The 22,797-nt window shown below is 41.8% G+C and overlaps 3 protein-coding genes across 3 annotated transcripts; 1 reads left to right on the top strand and 2 right to left on the bottom strand.

Annotated features, from left to right (window-relative positions):
- Window positions 1-4,268: 4,268 nt before the first annotated feature.
- Window positions 4,269-11,365, bottom strand: LOC145432670 (aldo-keto reductase 1B-like). Its single transcript, XM_080309509.1, has 7 exons — window positions 11,228-11,365; window positions 10,317-10,484; window positions 8,873-8,989; window positions 6,583-6,660; window positions 6,150-6,373; window positions 4,951-5,116; window positions 4,269-4,368 (listed from the first exon to the last, which is right to left on the bottom strand). Exons 1-7 carry the CDS (start codon window positions 11,297-11,299, stop codon window positions 4,282-4,284), a joined length of 912 nt encoding a protein of 303 aa, XP_080165635.1. The 5' UTR covers window positions 11,300-11,365; the 3' UTR covers window positions 4,269-4,281.
- A 1,174-nt stretch (window positions 11,366-12,539) lies between these two features.
- On the bottom strand, window positions 12,540-16,869 carry LOC145432669 (DNA topoisomerase 2-binding protein 1-like). Its single transcript, XM_080309507.1, is given in 2 exon segments — window positions 12,540-13,254; window positions 13,256-16,869. Coding segments are annotated over 2 exon segments (4,290 nt in total). The 5' UTR covers window positions 16,831-16,869.
- Window positions 16,870-21,351: 4,482 nt separating this feature from the next.
- On the top strand, window positions 21,352-22,313 carry LOC145432672 (kelch-like protein 8; the record flags this gene model as incomplete). The annotated part of the gene is made up of 2 exons (XM_080309511.1): window positions 21,352-22,194; window positions 22,244-22,313. Coding segments are annotated over exons 1-2 (913 nt in total), but the record flags the coding sequence as incomplete, so codon positions are not given.
- Between the last annotated feature and the right edge of the window lie 484 nt (window positions 22,314-22,797).

The raw sequence follows: 22,797 nt of genomic DNA, 5'->3' as shown, positions 1-22,797 counted from the left end.
CGCTGAAAAATTACACGTAAAAAATAAATGACTTGTACAAACCTCCAATGCTCCACTAACTATTAGTATTTCAAGTAGTGCTAGTTCTGGTTATAGCTGTATATTTCCAAAAGTGAGTAGTTCTAATCCTAATTGCAGATTTTGAAAAGCGAGTAGTTCTAGTTCTAGTTGCGAGTTGAAAATGAGAATAGTACTAGTTCTAGTTGCAGATTTTCAAAAGTGAGTAGTTGCAGTTTTAGTTGCAGACTTTGAAATGCGAGTAGTTCTAGTTCCAGTTATAGCTACGAACTTTGGAAAGCGAGTAGTTTCAGTTCTAGATCCGCATTTTGAAAAGTTGTTAGTTCTAGTTGTGGACATTGACAATTAAATAGTTCTAGTTCCAGTTAGAGTTGCGAACTTTCAAAAGTGAGTCATTCTAGTTCTAGTTGCGGACACTGAAAAGAGAGTAGTTCAAGTCCTAGTGAGGAGTTTTGAAAAGTTAAGTAGTTCTAGTTAGGTATTTCAAAAATTAAGTAGTTTGCACAAGTCTCCTTGTGATGCCGACGCCGAATTTTGTAAGTCTCAAAAATTTGCTTTTTGTAAATTTTTTAAATAACAAAAACAGGGGCGTAGCCAGCCGAGATAAAAAGGGGGTAGAACTGAATAAAGGGGGCAGAATGAGCCTCTATGCGTCATACCTTAAGCGATAGCGACTTCTGTATTCCGTACGCTTTTGAAAGCGTAACTAATTGGCGGATCTAATTACTGAAAGCGAGTTAGCAAGCAACAGCTTGCACGGGGATCGTGTTAGCATAGCAATCAACAACTTGCACGGGTATCATGTTACGATGCGCACGCGCTCAGCCCGTGACAGTGCAGGAGATCTTATTTGTATTCAAATAAGTAATCGAACTTGAAACAATACCAGAACAACATTTCACGATGAACAATCTATACAGCGCAGAATCTGTTATATCTTCATGAATTTTGACATGATTCAATTCGCGTGTAAGAGAAATTCTTCTCGGCGTTTTAATTCCATTCATTTCGAACATGGCGCATATACTAATTGTACCGGGCATATACTAATTGTACCTGCGTGTGAATAATGACTAAGGACTTATTCGCAAAGCGAGGGAATCTCAAACAAGTTTCGGCGCGGCTATTGAAGGCTGAATGCGTCCCGGTGGGATACCGATCACGAAAGGCATAATCTAGTATGACGTATAGATGGTTATTGAGGTCAAGACAATGCACAACAATGGCGTCAAAAATAAAATGTGAATCGAATGTATTGTGTCTTCACGCTGTTTTGGGGAACAGGCTTGAGTTCGGCAAAGCACGAATCAGATGCGATTGCTTTAAAACAGTGGTTCTTAACCTTTTTTCTTCCAGCGCCCCCTTTCAAAAATTATCGTGCTCCAGCGCCCCCCCAACTTCATATAGAAATAGGAATGTAATAAAGACAATGAGTAAGATGGATGGCCGTAACAGCACTTCGTCAACCCCCCTAAAAACGATTGCCTTGCGCACCCATAGCGTGATAAACTGAACCTCTGAGGGCTTCGCCACCACGAACCCCATATCGTGATTTTGATGGTCAGCAAAGTTTGTGTGGCCTGGTCGCCCTAGGTACCAAAATTTTCTATAATGCATGAATGAATAGCTGGTAATTACATATATAAGTCGCTGTAAACTTTTTATCCTCTCAGCCGACGTAATCAGATTTACCAGTAGCACTGAGTGAGCTGTTGTATAGGAAAATAAAGGGCACGTAACTAATAATTAAACATCTTCGGGCGTGCCCGCAGGTACAATTATTCGTTACCAGGGCCGTAACAGCACTTCGTCAGCCCCCCCTCCAAACAAGAAACGTTGGTCCAGGGCCCCCATCGGGTGATAAACCAAACTTCCGGGGGACTTCACTCCCAGACCCCCATTAGGCTGTCCGCTATTTGCTGATAGACTATTAGGTATATACATTGGGTGTCCATTTACTGAGGCAGCTATTCTCGCCTAGTCGCGCGAAGCGCGAAAAATTTCACTAATTAATGATTAAATTGGTCAATATCATCGGGAATTGCCTGTAAATTGAGATCAAGTTTTATCCTCTCTCTGCTCACGTAAACACATTTACCGGTAGAGCTGAGTGAGGTGCAATGTTCCCTCTGAGCTGCGCACGTGCGCAGTGCTGACACGGTCTCTGCGCACAGAAAATCTACGTTGCGCAGAACAAATCCAAAGTTATTACCTTTTTTTAGTCGTTACGCACTGTTGTCCAAGGGTCAGCGCAGTGAGTTGTTGAGTGTGCGCAGACTCATCAAAACCCAAAGCGAACATTGTGAGGTTTCTTGAAAACTGTAGGGTCGTTACTAATAATTAAACATATTCGGGCGGGCGAACCCGTTGGTATGACTTCGTTGCATGATGTTATTACGTGACCCCCGTGTCTGCAATATCAAAAAATATAGAATCGCTCAACGGGGATATCGCCCAACAGGAATATCCCTGTCGCCCAATCGTACTAAACTAAAAGACGCACACGATTTCAGATTGGTATTTCTTCACTGACATATAATTTTTCCCTGCCAGATGGAATTCGTCTTCTAGGGTTCAGATTGCCAAGACAGGAACATTCGGTGTCAGTCATTTAGGCGCCCATGGACAATTAAACCTATATGTATTTTGAAGGCTATATGTAACGAAGTTTTCGGTGTTAATTTGCTCTGAATACTCATTAAGGATATGTCTTATCACAACATCATCTACTGCGAAGCCATTTTTCTCCAGCGCCCCCCATACCGCCCCCCTGAGCCCAGCGCCCCCCATATCGCCCCCTGAGCGCTTCCGCCCCCCTTCACAATCGCCAGCGCCCCCTGGGGGGCGCTGGGGGCAAGGTTAAGAACCACTGCTTTAAAACATGATTTCATTCAGTTATAAGTTGTTATTTTCATGTTATTAATGTTCGTTATCGTTTACAATGAACTGTTGATGAGAAAACAACGCGTGAACGACGCGACAAATGTTATTATTGCGCGACGACTGCATTCAGAATAAAGGGATCAAGCTGATCGCTAACCCTCGCCAAGAGAAAAATGTAACAATGCCCCTTTCACGCTTGCATAGACGCGCTTCCATAGACGAGAGATCGACGAGAAAAAGGCATGTAATCAGCGTCGGCAATCGGTGTCGCGCGCAGCAAATTGAAATTAGGCGATAACGTGAAGAAATGTTGTTATAGCAGTAGCGTTGACTTGGGATTTTCGGGATAGAATCGAGCCTGGAAGGGGGTAGAACGTTCTTCAATTCTACCCCCCTGTCTACGCCCCTGACCAGGATCAATGGACGAAATTCCAATAGAGTGGTCACTTTACTGGTCTTCGAAATTACAATGAAATGTCGGTCTTGGCCGTCTTATAGTCTGGAATCATATGGCTTGGTTCGAGTCATGCACAATGACTCGAGTCCAAGTCGAGTCAATACCCAGATTGTCTCGAGTCGAGTCGCTTCCATATTTTGAGAAAATGACTTGAGTCAAGTCGAATCATCAGAAAATGGTGACTCGAGTCAGACTCTAGTCTGGTCAACCCTCCTATATATGAAAGTACCAATATTATTGGCCAAATGCATACGCAAACTTGAGAAAAAATCGCGAGACCAGTAAATTTATGCATAGTGATTTTTCACAACAGTTATATTAGCGATTGGTGCATGATAAGCCGAAAACACAAATGGAAGTGTGTGGGTCTGTTGAGTCAAGACTTCCAGAATTTGTTTGATTGGGACCAAGACCATTGTTTTTGGAGGTCTACAAAGTGTTATTACAGCACTGCTAGAAACAAACACTTGGTACCGCCCGTCTTATTCTCTCAGTCAACAGGTGTTTGCGCAGTAAAAATGACCTTTTTTAATCATCGGGCAGATTTATCTTAAGGGGGGAATTTTGGCTTAAATTTCGGCCAAGGGAGGCACGAGATGAAAAAGGTTGGGAACCACTGGCCTAGGCTAAGGTGGGTGTCTGATCTTAATGGCTACTCCAAGTTGTTTCGACACCTTCCTATCTTTTCATTGTATCACAGTCTTGTGATGTTTTGAAACAATGAAAATAATAATAAACCTGATTGATTGGTTGATTAGTTAGTAACTATTTTGAACGCAGACCCCCTACATTTTCAAGTGGTTGCGTCGACCACTATTGCGATCCAAGATGGAGAATAGTACATCGCAATCGATTAGTTGCAATTAGAGTTGAAGCTTTGTGAACCGCATGTCTCTTGAACCGACCTAATTAATGAAGGACACTTACCAATTCAGATGGCATCCTCTGACATCTCTGTTCAAAGCCCCGATTGCCTGCATGTCGTCATCAGACAGTTCAAAATCAAAAACCTGGAAGAAATCAGAATCGTGCCCATTCGGCTCCGCAATATGTAAGCTACACAATAGTACACTAGTAAAGTGAGCAGTGTTCATAACAACGAGTTCAAACCAAGAGTCTTAGTAAACACAAATTAAAGTCTAGTAGTTGCAGAAACCACAAGTCAAACAGTGATACGCTTAAGATTGGACAAAATTATATGGAATATTCTATACATGGGTGGGTAATTTAACAAATCACTCATTGGCATCGCAAAAGATCTGGTGATTTTGCAAATTGCAACAATATTCGGAAAGATTTCAGCATGATTGAATGTCGGCTATATTGAACTTCACGAAAAAAGTTTATTAGACTACAATTAAGATAATGACGCTACAAAGCAGTTTGGCTATCTCAGTATTATGTATCAAGCATTTTTGACGATTCGTGCCGAGACGAACACAATCTTTTTTGAAAAAACAAAACAAAACAGGTGGAGCAGGATAGGCTAACAATGAAATTATAACTACAATATTACAATAATTTGAAATACACCCAGAAAATGCAACTACCAAAACCCTCATAAAATCGACAGCAACTTTTACATCACATACCTTAAAGTTGCTCTCGATTCTTGACGGGGTGACACTTTTCGGAACAACAATCACACCTCGCTGAATCTGATAGCGGATCAACACTTGCGCTGTGCTTCGATTGAGACGTTTTGCAATCTCTTTGAGCTTGGAATCCTCCATAACAACCGGATCGTCTGCTGTGGCCCTGGAGGTATTCGGAGACAAAATTTGGCGAGTTACGACAGGTAGGTGTCATTGCAAGTCACATGTATAACCAGATGTGGTGGTCGAAGTAGCCATTGTTGGTACTCAAGCAGAAGTAAAAGTAACACATTAAATTTTAATAAGTGTAAGTAGCGATGTCCAAGTACGTAAAAAACTTTGTATTCCAGTAGGCCATGTTTTGCTTAAAAATGAGTAGAAGAGAAAGTAGAAGAGAAAGTGGTCTAAAATCATAACCACTCAGTAAATAGTGCAATTAGGAGAACCTACTTGAGTACCTAGTTGAAAAAAGTAGAGGTACTTCGTTACTGACCACCTCTATATATTAAATAGGTCAGCCCAATATTTGAGGAAACAATGACGAAACAGCAACCAGTAAAAAAATTTCGCGCAGGTTACTTCCAACGATTACCCCTGACGAGTGTCAGCCCAAAATACCCGGGTTCATTTCAATATGAAAATACTATAAATTGTATATTGAAGTTCTGCACCTTCAAGAAGATCTTCAACAAATACTCAACGTTATGGGAATGGTCCAGTATCCTATTCTACTGACTAGTCTTGCCATGGCTGTTACCACATCACGACGAGACAAGCCTTGAAACTACTATACAACCCAAACGCAGACCGCATCTTCACTACATCATTTAAATTTGGCCCGTCTGCCACAAAGGTAACACACACCTTTGTTCTAAAGCAGTGGTTCCCAAACTGTATAAGGTCTCTTACAGAATGGAATCATGGAAGTCACCCCCTACAGTATTACCGTACACCATAATGATAGACGAAATATTTCAACAAAAGTATGTTACATTGCAAAAAATTCATGCCATAGGCACCAAAAAGATCAGCACCTTGGCAAAATAATGGTGTTGTCAACTGAAAGAAATATGCAATACTACCCTATGCCTTAAAAAAAGGCACAAAGAGAGGCAGAACTGATCCCTGGAAATTGCCTCTTAGGACAAGAGAACCACTAGAGCCACTCGTACAAGAAATACAGTTACTATGCTCACCATGGCCTGTCTGGAGATCCTAGCGGACTGTAAGCGGTCATGCTTACACCTCTTGATTTGCAAAAATTGAGCAACTTCTCATTTGTCAGGTAAGGATGCGATTCTACTTGATTATTAGCCGGCGGTATGGAGCACTCTTTGATGATTCGATCGATTTGATGTTCGTTGAAATTAGACACACCAATGCTTCTGGCAAGACCTTCCTGTTGGATTTTCTCCATGGACTAAAGAGAATTGAAATGAGTATCGTGCATTCAAAATGGCTGCAATATTTAAATAATTTGATGGCTACTGACAGTGCTACCGGTGCAAATAAAATGATATCGTTAACCTCCAATTAACAACCAATTAACACCCGAGTAATTACAAAATCTGATTTACCTCATATTTAGTATTGCAGTGTAAGCTTAGTTTATCAAGCTACAACACTAACCTTCCATGTATCAACATAATCGTCATCACTGTAAATAAATTTTCCCGCTTCGTCCTTAGGAAACAACCCTTTTCCATTCTGAAATAGTTGAAGACGGATAATATTCGCCTAGCAATGCTGCAAATGTCTGGTCAGCAATATCGGCTTCTTATTTACAATGACTCAATTAGTAACTTATTGTACGATACTGGACAACGCATATTACCTCGCAAAACTGAATTGGCACATTATAGCAGGTGAGGCACAAATTGGCAACAAAGCGTCAACTTAATTACACACGATTTAAAGACAACACAAGAGATTAGGTACCGCGATTTTACACAATTAGAGCTTAATAAGAACTTTACGACGGATTACAAATTACATAATTACTGTACATTCGGTGTCATGAAATGGAAGATACGTGACATTGAAAACACAATTGTCGTATTTGATAGAACTGAACAATTGAGAAATTAGGAACGAAGGTTTAAATATTGTTATGATTATTGTCAATACATCCGAATGTTCAGATCAAGGTGATCTAACATACAGGACTAAACAATACTTCAGTCAAAGTCAAAGGCCTACCTACAGATAAGGCTGAAAGACATGCCGTGGAAACAGTGAGACATAGAAATGCTTTGATACTTTCATAATATACATTTACTTATATGGAAGTGAAGAAATTGCTTGTAGGGGAGAGTGGGTAGGTATGGGCCACTGTTGAGGTGCGGGCCACTGCCATATCTGGTGACTGTGACATCACATATGCTTGTCAAGCTGTGTGATTGTTAGAAAAAGGCTCCAGACTCACCCATGTTACTCACAGCCGTGAGGCCAGCAGAGTTTTTGACTCAGCTAAAGATATATAATTTTTGAGGTCTAAAGTAAATTTATTTGAAAATAGGGAATTTGGGTTTGAGTCCACATATGTGCATGTTTGGATTAGACTTATTTATGGTGTGAAAGCTATAGAAATATGCTATCTATAGAGTATAGTTTTATTGCTTTATCAATCTCTCGGATCTTGAAATTATGGTAAGAATCCCCAAGATGGAGAGTTTGAGGTATGGGCCTTTTAGCAGGTTAGGGTATGGGCCGGCCCATACCTCAATAGGCTGGGGTATGGGACAGCATAACATATACCTGAAATCAATATTTGATTGATCCTATTAAATATATTTATCTCTAGAATACAGAAGGTGTTGGTTTAATCCCTCTCATATACAATCACGTGAAAGTAAATCATGAAACCAATAAAAAGGCCAGTTTTCAGAATCAGATCTGAGCTTGGCAATATGAAACGTTAAAGCATGGGAGGTATCAAAAAGATAACCATGCCGTCAGTACAAAATTGGTAGAGCTACATTAAATAGGTATATGGAAAAACAGGGGATGAGTCTCACATGAAAAGGATTTCAAAATCGTTTTCCAATACTATCTTTCATGAAGAGTAGAAAAGTTTGTTAGCACAGTATGTCATCATATGCTCAAATATGTATCATGGTTTGTCACTCCCACTTAAATAAGAGATAGAGCTGTGACATTTGGATTTGATGGGGTAGTTGAGGCAAAAGAAGCATGATTTGATAGTGATTTTCATGTTACATATTTTTAGTTATCTTGTTTCGTTACGCGTTATGGCTTACGATCAATACGGGAATTGAAATATATGAATTGTCTACTTCCAGCTCAGCTTTATATCAGTATATACAAACTGTCGGTAACTGTGACAAGAGTTGCCGTTTGTAGGATATGAATGGCATTTATTGATTCAATACAGACAGCGGCCCATACCTCACCACCCCCCGGCCCATACCTCGAGGCCTATTTTTTATTTACAAAAATGATGTATTGTTACGAAATTTGATGTCACTTCCAAATACATGGGTATTTTAGTTCAATTCTACCAGTAATAGTTAGCCATATAACTAATGATCGTCCATACTGAAATTTAGGAATATTAGACCAAGTTTGGCCAAGTTATAGCTTAGTAAGATTTGGTGGCCCATACCTACCCACTCTCCCCTACTGATGCATTCAAATATTTCGTAATTTGCTAGGCTACGGTGGTGGTGGCTGGATTAATGGATACATAATATTAGTGTAGGATTTTAAACTACTTCATGACAACTTACACATTTCCCCTGTCTGAAACTGACAACGAAACTGCGAATACGGATCAAGCTCGACAAATCACTACACAAATCATTTGCCATAAAATGTCTAATTAGGATAATTGTCAAATCTAATTGAGTCGAAGCGTAATTATGTTGTTACACCCGAAGTGTTCCCAAATGATACATACCACATATCCTTGAGGCCAGTGGATTAGATAAAGATCGACGTAGTCAGTTTTCAGGCATTTCAACGTCCCCATGAGCGAGTCCCTAACATCGTTGGGATGGTGAAAAGTATTCCACAGCTGCAAGCGAACAATGTTACCGAATATAGAATTCAAAACAGACAGAAAGCATCGTCACAGCTATTCATTTATCGATCTATTCGCAACAACAATGCAGCAGTGTTGGGAACAAGTCACTACCTTCGAGTCACAAGTCATTGCACATTTTTAATCGAGTCAAGTCAGGTCAATCGATTTTCGAAGGGGACTGGAGTCAAGTCAAGTTACTCGTTTTTGGAGGTGACTCGAGTCAAGTCACAATTCAAGTCAAATTGAATTTTCGAAGTATGAGTGATGGTTCAAAGTCATTACTTTTTGCTAGATGTGTGAAAAACAGATTAATTGGCAATTCATCTTGAATTAAACAATAAATACAAAGTTAAATGTACATGGAAAAAGGCGTTATATCGCTCACGCACACGTAGAGCTGCTAATAAAATACGCGAGTCAAAATAGAGGATCGAATACGAACCCTCGAGAAGTTGAAACATATTGATATGGTACAATACACTACCCATCTACACATCTGTGAGAATATAAACGCATAAACTATATTCGCTCGATTTGAATCATACAAGAGGGTTGGTTAAGGTGGGCAATGAGCACTGCGCGATGTAAGCTCTAAGCCGTCTAAGAAACAGAGATACCTTACTATTAAATTAATCTACTGCTAGTACATCAGCGTAAGCTGTGATCATTTCGTTTGCGGTCAATTCATTTGATGTAACAGTGTGAAACGTACCATCAGTGATTGACTGATTGCTCTCACAAGTCACACCGGCGTATCGCGAACAATCCATACATAAACAGGATACAGTTATTTAATAAACACCGTTACTTCATGACTTGAAATTGACTCGTAAATTTTGCTCCGAGTCACGAGTCAATCCACATTTCTGAAGCGGCGAGTGAAGTCAAGTCAAGTCATTATTGCAAAGTGACTCGAGTCAAGTCAAGTCATGCGAAAAAGTTGACTCGAGTCAAGTCATAACTCGAGTCATCCCAACACTGCAATGCAGTACTAAAGTTCCTGGCGAATAACCCAAAATACTTGAATAGAAGTTTAATACAAAGTGCTTTGGTTTTGGTCGGATCCTGTAACGACTGGACCAGTGGGCCCCAAGCCCACATTGCGAGGTAGTCTAAAGTCTCAGAACGCCAAGAATGATGAGAAATGCTTACTGCAGGTATGGGTTGAACACAACCACAACCTAATGCAGGCCTACCGTTAATCATACAATGACAATCGTCTGCAATGGACCAAGAATTCTTCATCTAACTCAAAATCTACAAAATCAGAACTTGAAAACTCAATAAAAAACAATTAAGCGATTCAACGATTGCAAACCTTGCTCGTGACAAACAGGTCCTCTCTCTTTACAACCCCTTCATTGATTTTTGTCTGAATTGCATCACCAACTTCAGTTTCGTTTTGGTACGCTAACGCACAATCAATGTGTCGGTATCCAGCGTCTATTGCAGCCTTCACAGCCGTTTCCACTTCTCCTGGTTTAGACTGCAATGGAATGAATGCATTGTAGTGCACTCATATAAATCACGTGATAGAAACGTAGGTGCCGACTTCCGGAATGATTCGGCAGGAAAATTAAATGGGCATATGTTCATTGTTCAGATACCGGTTACTATCATCCTCCTTTTTCAATTCAAATGGGAAAGTACGAAAATGAGGCTTTATTTCAACAGAGCCTTGTGCTACCTCGGGTATGTAGGCCTATACCACTGCAACAGGAAACAATTAAGCCTGAATTAGACGTTGTAGTGCGCTCTTTCGACAGCACCATCCATCACTCAGGCACTCTACTGCATATATGTAGGTTTGAGTGTGATATTGTATAATGTGCTTACACGACAATATTACCTAAAGATCTAATGTATGAAAGGCCCTGACATCGTCCATGTTTTTTCGATTAAATGCAACAACACCCTGCACATGTCTAGAGAACGATGGAATAACTGATGGTGAAATAACAGGTAACATAACATAACATTGTTGGGTTATTATTTTTATCTGAACAAGTCACACACACAATGTACAATGCGATGTCATGAACAGATAGGAGGATGTCGAACGACACGCATCAGTAGCGATCCTTTACTCTAACATCCACCTCGGCCTAGCGTGCCCGATGTTACAGTTCTTTTGGATGTTGATGAGTGATAACCAACGATACTATCAACAGCTATTAAATCACACCATCACAAATATGTAGTCGTACCACAACGATAAATAACACTTACCTTCCACGTTCCAAGTCCAACAATAGGAATGGTTTTGCCGCTATTCAACGTTACCTTCGGGATAGCCGCCATCGTTCCAAACGCTTCAATGCAAGGCACTCACGTCTCTCACACAATTCGAGCACAGTCGCCGCACTGCTGGACAATCGGTATTTGCGATGCGGCAATCTGCTGCGGCAGCAGAAGCGCCGTTCCGTCATGCATGAGTTTGCTCTTGATACATCGTTGTAAACCACTCGCGAACGCCAGGACGCCTTGCCCAGTTGCCCAATAACATATTATGTTATATATATGTACAATGTACATCATTGGCATTGCGCAAACACAAGCATAGCCAATGTGTCCATTCGGAATTCGGGCAATCATACTTTTCTACATGCAAACTCACCAATATGGGGCTGGGCACCGCACAATGATTCGACTCATCGAGTACACGAATCTGATGATTCGAATCGAGTAATGATGAGAGATTGTATTTTCGACTACCGAAATTGTAGGCTCATATGCATCAATGGCCTGGGTATTTAGTTTCGGTATTATTTTCGACTGTGGCAGCCTTGAAACTTCGAGTGGTCGAATCGCAGCGTACGAAATGTGTAGAACAAGGCTACGAGTGTTATTGGAAATGACATTTCCGTCAACTCGTGACCGAACCACGGAATTACCACGAATTGCGATGAAATAGGCATGGTCGAAAATAAACCAAAATTATGTTTCATGTGATGGAAAACTGGCATTGTATTCTTTGCGCACTTTCCATTCCTGCAGGTAGGCGAACAGGCTATCAGGTTTTAGAAACAATTTAATCCGATCGGTAGGCTACACCAAAGTCACTCAACATAGTTCTGACCAGAAATGAAGATAAGTAGTACAATTTTAACATTATGATGTTATGATCTAGCACCTGAATCCACAAGTCATTTCCATCTTCTTGTTCAACTTAAAGTAGATTTGCCATGTCTATACTAACAGTAGTGCTACTTGAGTAATATCACCAAAAAAGATAACTCACACTGGAAACAAGTCCGACTCTGCATTCCACAACACGAGTCGTTTTCTAACTGAAAGTCCTTTAGCTCGACTAAAAAGTTTGTTGCTACCTCATCAAAGGCCCCTATAGCCGATGCATAATCTATCCCAGTAAGAACTAGGTAGTATCTCCAAATAATACAGTAACTATAATAATAATACTTTGTATATTTGAAAAGAATCAAAATAAATCGACTCAAACGGTCAACTAGACCTTGATATAAATATAAAGATGCGGTGCCAGTAGAAATACTAGCTAATTTAAATAATGCCGCTATGATTGCTATTTGAGTAAGGCTGCAGCCTGTGGAACATAATACGGCTGAGGGGATGGCGGGGGATTTTTCAACAGAAAATCTCCGATATAGGTAGGGTCGCAGATATGAACCCTATGCTTGCGTATCAAGCACTTCATGAGGTCTGACGACAGAGCTTTTGTTCGATCCAGATCGATGAATATATGGGTAATTTCAGAACCCAGTTCAGACGATATTCCTGAATGTTCGATAACTTTTGCCGAGCCGCATTTAAGCACCCGCTCGAAACCTTTCTGCTGCCTACTGTTCACATCAAGTAGAACCGACCATCCAGAAAACGCGCCTTGCGGAGAGCTTGCTTCTTCCGAGTCGCCCAGACTCTTGCGCCACCGGTAGGCAGCTAGCGGTATCAAACTTTGCAGCGCTTCAGGGCTGTTTGTGAGCTTGGCCGTATCCGGATTTTCGGGGTTCCCGTACTCATATGGGTCTTCGCTTACAAAATTTCCTACCCGTTGGCACTCATCTAGATATTTAGGATGTAAAATACGCCTTCCGCACGCCAAGGCTGAGAGATATTTTTCGCTTCGCCCAGGTCTCGGAACCAACAGATGGGTACATTTAAGTTCAAAGGTCGCCGTTTCTATTAAATTTGCTCCCAATTTCGAGACGACAGTGGTGTATTTGTCTTTGTCGTTAGACATCGATGACATCAGCAGGAATTCTTGGAATATCAATGGTCGTTTCATTGTTCTCAGTCGTTTCGTCTTGACAAGATTCATCCTTTCCCATGAGCCTCAACATTTCTTCCCTGCCGGTCGGGTCATCCCAACTGACTTGCACGTCCTGCGAAAGTTCGGTAGCATTATTATCCCTGGTTAAATTAGATTGGAGGGTTGACACTCGTCTTTGAGCAGGCGACGAAACATGGGATTTACTAACACTCAAGCGATGAGCTTTAACATCTTTATTACCGCTGGTTTCCGCCATGATATTGGCAAGTTTCCTTTGCAGCATGTCCCGGCATTCCTGAGAATCAATTGGCTCGTCCGCGTCCTTTTTGGCACGTTTCCGCCGTGGCGTTGAATCGTCATTATCTGACGTTTCTGAATTGCTGGAGCCGCGAGTCGACAAACGGGTTCTGCTTTGGGAAGACCGTAATTTCTGTGATTGCGATTCCATTTGAATGGACTTGTTGGGATCGTAGACGTGAGGGTACATCGTCTCGTCTAGTCTGGTTTCGGCGATAACGCACGACTCGATCCAATACGGCGACACTATCACTTTCCCGTCTGTTTTGGCAGTGCAAAATTCTTTGTTCTTGTCTTTAAGTCGGCCTTGAAACAAGAAGTGAGTACACGCGTTATCGTACACCCAGCGAAACTCGCCGGAATGAGCAGTCACTACTTTGGACAGATTCGAGAAGTCCTTGTGCAGTTTTGACGACAGCGCAATCACAAGGCCCTCAAATATATTAGACATATTCTTCCCATCTTCGACATTTTCATTTTTCGTATTCTCCTTATCCGAGGTAGGGGAGGACGTATCGGTTGCTACGTGTTTTCCCAACCTGCCGTCCAAATTTTCGATGAGATAATCCGGTATCTTTTCCACGGCCGCATCGAGGCATCGCGACATAATCTCACTCAGTGGCGTGTCCGGATTTTTTCTCGCCTCCTCCTTAACTTTGCTACGCTGCTCGGCCGGCGTTTTCAGAAGCTCAAACACCTCCGTCAAATCGAACGACATGTTCCCCCCGATGCTTCCCTTTTTCATGAACTTACTAGGAGTCTCCAGATCGTCGTGAATTCTCTTGTAGCGTGTCGATACTGGAGTTTCTGCGTTTTTCATGGCCTCGTCGAGAGCCCGTTTCCTTAGATCTTTCTTAATCTCCATTTTCTCTCGAATTCTGTTCACGACGCTCGGAGCGCGTGGTATCGGTGGAAACTCTGAATCCCATCCCGTGTAACCAACTGCTTTGTGATGATCTGCCCTTCTGTTTGTTACATTTTCAGAAGTAGATTTGGCACAACCCGTCGACACTGAATTATCATTGTGCTCCGAGACAACGAAGTCTTCTTCCTTTTGTTTCAAACCCGTTCTTGCGCTTTCATAAATCCAATCCTCGTTTACGATAGGAATACCCCATTTCTTGCAGCCCACAAATTTTTCCCCACCAGGTTTGTGTATTATCAAATGCGTAGTTTTCTTCAAATCTGTTATATCTCTTCTCGCTACTAGATCTTGCGAGATACCTCCCAATTCAATAATCAACCGGGATAAAGAATTACGCTCCGCATCTCTATACTTACTCAAGCACGCCACGACTCCAGACAATGGTTTTGAATTGGCTGGTACTGAAAACGGAGTGAACATGGGATGATTTGTTGTTGGTACGACGTCATTTTCTTGGGTGCAGTACTGTATCCAGAATATGGTAACTACTTCGGCAGCAGTTTTATCAACGAGCCAGCCCGTAAGCGGCACAACAGCATAGTCTGCAATTCTTTTGCTGTCAACTGGAAGCAGCGACCCTCCATTCGATTCGATATCAGACATCAAAGATTTTGATTCAGCACCAGAAAATCCAACAACAAAAAAGGTATTCCCTGAAAATATTCCACTGCAAGTCATGTCAGAGGCCATGGTTGTCATATCGTTAGCAGTTGTTTCCTCGTGCCCTTCATTTTCTGTAATGTTACGCTTTGACATTGTAGAGTTTTCCGGATACGGAATACCCACATTATCTTGATCAGTTGTCTCGTTAGCATACTGCGAAAGTACGGTAACATCATCTTCAGGCATGAGAAAAGGTAACATTGAGCCATCGTGTGAAGAAACTTTCTGTTTGGTATCGACCTTTTTTACAGTATTCACATCATTCATCGTGATTTCATCTTCCGTAATCGCGTGCGTTCTTGTTTCCTCGTAATCCGAAGGTAGAATCGAAGTCTGCCAGTAATCTTTGTCGGGCATGATCTTGCCGTTAGCTAGCGAGTCTATCACCCAGTCCTGGCCGACAACGTTTAAATCCGGATTATCCGAACTCATGGTCAATATTTCGTGCTTCGTAGCACCGGAAATTCTGGCGGGATCACCCACCACTACTTTGTCTACGCTGGTGGACAACTGTGCCCGCTTGACAGCACCGGCCAAGCTCAACAATTTTCCCATTTTCTCTTCTTCTTGATAAGAAAACCCGACCAAATAAACGTGAACACCATCCAGAACGTCAATGTATTTGTTGTTGTTGATCTGCATTGATAGCAACCGATTACCACCACCTACAGCTCTACTTCTTGACATCATTGACGTGTCATTCAAAGCAGAAGCCACCGTATCATTCACAGTCGACGGGTCGATATTACTCAAATCTACCATTGATGACAAATTTCCATTGTCCGGCGGCTTATCTGGCGTCGACTGATGGTGGGCTGTCTTCTGAGCAATGTTGGCAGGAACTTTTACGGGATATTTGAGATTATCAAGACAAAATCCCTTGTCGATACTGTCGTACAGCCAGTCGATGTTCACAACTTTTACGCCAAACTTTTGAGCCATCATAAATTTTTGACCTTCGGGTTTATTCACTATGAGATGAGTCGTGTAGTTTAGTTTCATGGCGCCGGAATATTCTCCCCCGAATTTCGTCACCAATTTTTGCACCTTCGTCTTGTCAGCGGCGCTAAATCCGGTCAGACAAATTTTACAGCCGTGGAAAAGTGGGCACAGGAACTCCTCCCACTTCCCATCTTTGGCACACACGTACTTGGACACTCCAGCTTTCCACAAATGCTGTATCCATTCCTTGGTCATGATCTTTATATTGTAATTCGTGGCTGTGAGATACTTGACAGAGCCAACATGTCCAACGACTAGATGAGTCACACTTAAATCCAGAGGTTTTGCTACTTCTCCGCCCATCATTTGAACCATGTTTGTGAGTTTGATTCTTTCATCGTGGAGAATATTGGAAAAACAGATAACCGTCCCAAACATGGTCAGTGTAGCGATGGGATAAATCATATTTTTGCGTAGCTGTATTCCATGCTTCAGTAAAGTCAGCATGCACTGAGATCCCAAAACCGGGTATCCATGATTGACTAAATTTTGGACAATGTTCTCCACCTCTTCTGTTCCTTGGAGAGGATCTACTACATACACAATCTCCTCTTGGAACATTGAAATCTTGTTCGCCTCTTCAGCTGTCGTCCATACACAATTGATGCCCTTTTTCTTTGTTAAATCATGAACGAGAAAGAGGTTTTCTTTCCCTTCATCAGAAAAGGAAAGGCACCTGACCTGATTTCCAGCTTCCATCACGGTTTCTAACACTATGTAATTCTACGGCAGTTATTTCTAAATTATGTGAAGAAATAATACAATATTAGGATTGCTATCTTTGTGATCATGTTGACTGTAACAAATTGACAGGCTACCTACTTTCCCCATAGTCTGCCATGTTCGATACTCTGTCCAGTGTTTTACCGTGTACCTCAAATGCCCCAGGCTATAAAATCTAGGTTCATTTTTTGAAATAAATCCTGCGTGATGAGAGCTTTTCTGCATAGAATAATTAAGTGATTAAACAGAAAGTTCTATGTGACGTTGCCACCAATTCCACTCTGGCAAATACCGTGCCCACTTTTATATCAATCATGATATTAACGATGTACGAATGTAAATAATCTAAAGGGGGGGCAAGCCTGTTTGGAATCAGTGTCCTGTGCTCACACTATATTTCATTTTTTAATTATTTTTTATTAAATTACTTTAACTTGGAAAATCGTCGCTGCTCCCCTGATATATCAGGCAAAAAGGCCAGCGATTCCAATCAGGCAAATAGGAATATTAAGTTGATTTACATAACGCTCGAGTAGTCTCGAGAAAAATATTTCCCCTGATAAAGAAACACCAACAACGGAACGGAACAAAAGTAAAAATTGCACATAAAAACTAATCACTTCGGACAATTCTATTCTCCGCTAACTCAGACACAGGGTCGCTATTCTTATCATCGTTATCGTCATCGATATAACTAACATTATGGTGACTGACCTTATAGTTTGCATGTCGCAACTGACCATATTTTACATGAAATCACACCAACCCTCGTTGGTTGCGAATACAAATAGGATTTTTCCATGACCCCAATTGCCAATTGTGGGACAGGGACAGCGCCTCGCCGGCTATCCGACAGTCGCCGAGCATGTCCGCATTCAAGTCGAAATACAAGCAATTTCTTCAAATTAATATTAGCCAGCCTTCAGGATTACCGTAAAACGACCTAACATCACCTCGCCTTCCGCCACATGCCACCTCAATTTGTCGCTTGCGTCTTTATATTCTCTGCATTACTTTTCATTCTCATTCAGCGTGCATGCCTCTTCTTTACTTCGCCTAGACCAAGGTGGGTGTCTGATCTTAAAGACTACTCCAAGGTGTTTCGACACCTTCCTGTTTTTTCATTGTATCGCAGTTTTGCGGTGTCTTGAAACCATGAAAATATTCATAAAACTGATTGCACAATGCACAATGCACTGGCCAAAAATCAAAATCCTGCAATATAGACCGAGGCGCGAAATGTTTTGAATCACTGAACCGTGTCTTATCAAAAAGGTTCAGTTTTCCATGATGTGCGACGTGCGTGTGTCAGTTTAGTTCGGTTTATCAAGAATTATCAATAAGAATTCAAAACACCGCAAGACTGTGATACAATGAAAAGATAGGAAGGTGTCGTAAAGACTTAGAGTAATCTTTGAAATCAGACACCAATCACTGGCGTGTGTATTTTCCATCATCAGGAGATTCAGGATCAGAGTTGCGAAGATCTACTAGTCGCCTTTCAAATGCTTTTTAACGTAGTCTAAAAAGATACAGATTGATAAATAAAATTGATCAAATTGCATCAGAACACCCGATTTTTCGCGGACCAGAATATGAAATGTTCAGCTCACTTATATAAATTATTCTGATCGCGTTCCTCCGCCCAATGATATCATTATATATATCATTGCTCCGCTCACAGGAAGTTATATCAGTAAGTGTATTAAAGCATTATGGTTATATCATTGACGCAAACCAGTCGAAGTTGGAAATTCGTAACCGGCTTTCCACGCCGGATGACCTAATCAAATCCTGCTTTGCATCGATCGATTTTTCTATGCCGATGCCGCTCTGTCTCCTTGTCACCAGGGCTTTGGAGCCGGAGCCGGAGCCCCGGAGCCGTGCATTTTCACCGGAGCTGGAGCCGGAGCCGGAGCTCTACATAAAATTCAGCCGGAGCCGGAGCCGGAGCTGGAGCCGTTATTTGAAAAGTAGCTCCGGCTCCGACTAAGATGCCATTATATATATATGCAACAACCACATCTGCTGATTTATCATAATTGAACAGCAGACCTGAATTTTAATGCTGTGCACAGCAATGGCGTAGAGTAAAGTGCGTTCTAGTGCAACTATGATGTTGTCGACAATTGACAAGTATCCAGTATGACGTCTCAAGCCGGCACGGCGGCACCTATATGTCTTCGTTGCTACATCGGATGTTACTGACGGCTGACAGACTCTAGATTACTATAGATAACTAACCTATGGGTAGATTAGTAATCTATAAAGACCAGGAATGGCCAACCTTTTCGGCTAAAGGGTCACATGTAATTGACGAACGAGTGTGCGGTCCACTAGCCGCGCCAAGCGGATAAAATTTTCTAAGTTTATAAATAAACTAGGTCAGTAATATTATTACTTGAGTATTGTGGGTCTATTGTATACCGCCCGCTAGGCTCAGTTTGCAAGGACACGACTATTCGGCGTCTGGTCACATGGATATCAAAGGTCTCCGATAATATGCGACGATAATGTTGTGCCTACATTTCACCGTCGACGATCTTTATTTGAGCGCAAACGCGAAAAGACTTTCTCGCGTAATTGCGAATACAGTTACACTCAATCGGGTAAATTGGGCGTTTTTTCATTGTCAGTAGGGGGTAGGCTACCAAGCAAGAGATCGTGTGACAACTAAACACGCGAAGCGTGAAGAAAAATGTCGCTACTATTTTAGTTTATTGTAATGTACGACGATTTACTGAAAACGTGACTGGATCCTGGATCTGCGAATGCGTCGGAACTGATATTTTAGTCATCAACATTCCAAAGTGTCGCAGCCAGAATTGTAATTTTTGGTTGGCATTGCAAGTTCACAATCTGAGCAATTCATTTTCGATGATATAATAGGAAATTACCTATCGGGTCACGCAAAACCTCTCGCGGGCCACATGTGGCCTGTGGGTTGGCCACCCCTGATATAGATAGGCCCATTCGATAATTTCAGAGCCGGAGCCGGAGCCGGAGCAGTGGTAATAATGCGGCTCCGGAGCTGGAGCCGGAGCTAATGTATGATAGAAGAGAGCTCCGGAGCCGGAGCTGGAGCAGTTTAAATTTACGGCTGCTCCGAAGCCCTGCTTGTCACACTTGGCTTCATTCAGCGACCGCCGTCGACCGTCGTAGTGCGCTGGGCTGCGTTTTTGAAAGCGGAGTGCTAGTTCGTAACTCCGTATTAGTACAGACGGGTTCATATGCTTCGGGCATGTAGAACCATTTGGTTGTTATTTTTCTCATCACTAGGTGCTGGTCTTATATCAAATCGTCGCAGCTTAACCTACCGCACTCAAATTGAACTCATTGTTATCTGTTGTCACATGCCTCGTCAGGTTAGGTTCCTGCTTTATCGACAACTGATTTAGGCTGGAGGAGCGTACTTGTGAGTGTGGCTGTTTATTGAAGAAAATCATATCAAACTCAAATGGCGGGTGGCATACCAGGAATGATGGACATCATCACTGGTTGGACTTCTGTCTTGATTGCTTCGAAAATGTGTTATTTGCAATAACGTTCGTAGCTTTGTACTATGTCTCATATGCTAGGCTTACCATACGTCCTCTTTTAAGAGGATTTGTCCTCTTTTTTGACTTTTTTGAAAGTGTCCTCGGAGGACGCCCTTTTGTCCTCTTTTTTGAGATTTTGTCCTCTTTTTTAGGATTTAGAGCAGATTTAGAGCAAATTGCGAGTGATATGCCACATCTTAGCACAGACGTGAAGCTCCGACGGGTGAAAAACGGTGATTTTAGCTCTAAGCGAAAAAATGACTTTTTTTTTTTTTTTTAGTCAACCGATCACAAAGTGGGAAAAATTAACCGATTTTTGAGAATTTCACTCCGGATCTGCAAGTTGCAAATTTCTGAAAAAGTGTCCTCTTTTTTGATTTCCAAAATATGGTAAGCCTATCATATGCTGCGACACGGCCAATCCAGGTTTCAAGCCTTCCTCAGTGCAAAATAGTACCAAAACTATAATTCTCGTTAGTAAATTACCTTTCAGTTGCGAGGAGCGTATAATCTCAGTACTCGAAAAAATCGTCTTTTACTACTCGACTCGAATCATTAAAATTAATACTCGATTCAGATTCGAGTACTCGAATCATTGTGCCCAGCCCTAGATATAATCTTTATCACATGCTTCATCAGATGATGACGTATTTACAGAATAGCGGTTTCCTTATAGTTTCTGCCATTTATGGTAACGATAACGACACCGAAAAATGTTTCCCAGAGAGGCAGAGCGCTCTGTGTAAGATTTCACAATATCTTCGTTTTCAGACTTCCTCGACGTGATTGGTCAGCATTAGAGGCCGCAAAGTGTCTGTTAGATTTCAATTCAACTACGCATCGCAATTATTACAAAACGTTCACTACCCCATGTGTCGCAGCGCAGTTAATACAAGGACAAACGACTGCAGAGTTCATTCCTGTATGATTACGTTGAATAGGAAGGAGCGGTTAAACCATGTTCAGTGGAATGACGACGAGCACACCCGCACGACTTCAAGTCGAGGGCAAAGCTGCCATCTCGAAGAAGGTCGAGAGAAGTCAAGCCGTGCTCGATGCAATTTGGAATCTCCAAGAAAGAGGAGAGCTTTGCGATTTCGAGGTTCGCACTGGCGCTGAAATTCTTCCCGTGCATCGTTTCGTACTGCAAATATCGTCGGAGTATTTCAGGGGGATGCTTCAGACCGATATGGTTGAGGCTACGCAAGGGTACGTGGAAATGAAAGACATGGACGAGAAATCGGTGGTGAGCTGCGTGCGGTTCCTCTACACTGGGGAAATTGATGTGGAATTTGATAACATCCATAATTTGCTCAATGCCGCCAATCTCATGCAGCTTGAGGAGGTAAAATCCATATGTTTTGAGTATTGCATTTCTGAAATGAATGTCGAGAACTGTATCGATATTCTGGCACTGTCGAAACAGTTCCTATACAAACAAGCTTCAAAAGAGGTGGTGAATTTCATCTTGCGTAATTTGTCAAAGGTCATAGATACGACGGTGTTCAATGAATTGGAGAAGGAAGATTTGGATTCGGTCATTAAATGCAACACCAAGAGTTCTAATCATACTGTGTTGTGGGTAGCGGTCAGCCGCTGTATAAGTGGCGACGAAGCATCCCGTTCCCATCATACTTTGAGTTTTTTTAATCTAATTAACGAGTTTGAAGTTGACTGCCTGTTTGATTTAGTGATCACCAACAGGCACGTGTTGGCTAGTAGAGATTGCACGGCTCTGGTTGCCCATTCGCTCTTCGATGTGGCAAACGAGAAAAAAGAGTGCGTCGAAGCTCGCTTGAATGTATGTAACTTTATTTTAATAAAACAATGGACGGAAATATATCGTTCAGTTTACGAAACCACCTATTGGACTGTGCGCGAGCAAGGCGTCTAACAACGAAGATCCGCTGGGAAATCGTCGTGAGATGGTCCAGCGGCCAAAGAGGACCTATCACTGGATACTCGACGTTGTTCGAACAAATAGATTTGTCAAAACTTCCAATCAGCTTTATCGAAACCCAAGTGTTGACGAATCGCGACGTACTTAGACTTTCGCTCATTGTAACTGTATATGGTATTTCACTTCTCCTTTCAATAGCTTATTCTGAGTCTTGTGCCGCTAATACATAAACTGTTATTGCGAGACTCTATAATGTGTACATTTATGTGGTGCTGTGAAAACGGCGTACGAAGGCAAGAAGCTTATCAGTTATATAAATCACTATTTAAGGCTAAGCTTTTCAGGTATATAAATCACTATTTAAGGCTAACTCAGTTGAGAGCGTTATGTATGTTAGTACTTGATGTTTTTTTGCGGCATATACACGGACTCGCGATCTAGGCAATAGTAATATGGACGTAACACCTTCCACCGAAGTGCTTCTGTCAGGCGCCAAAGAAAGTA

The sequence above is a fragment of the Botryllus schlosseri genome, unplaced genomic scaffold (assembly GCF_051294905.1).
Source record: "Botryllus schlosseri isolate E-star unplaced genomic scaffold, Bs_hap1 Bs71a, whole genome shotgun sequence".
Lineage (NCBI taxonomy): Eukaryota > Metazoa > Chordata > Ascidiacea > Stolidobranchia > Styelidae > Botryllus > Botryllus schlosseri.
This window is presented reverse-complemented; position numbering and strand designations above follow the sequence as displayed.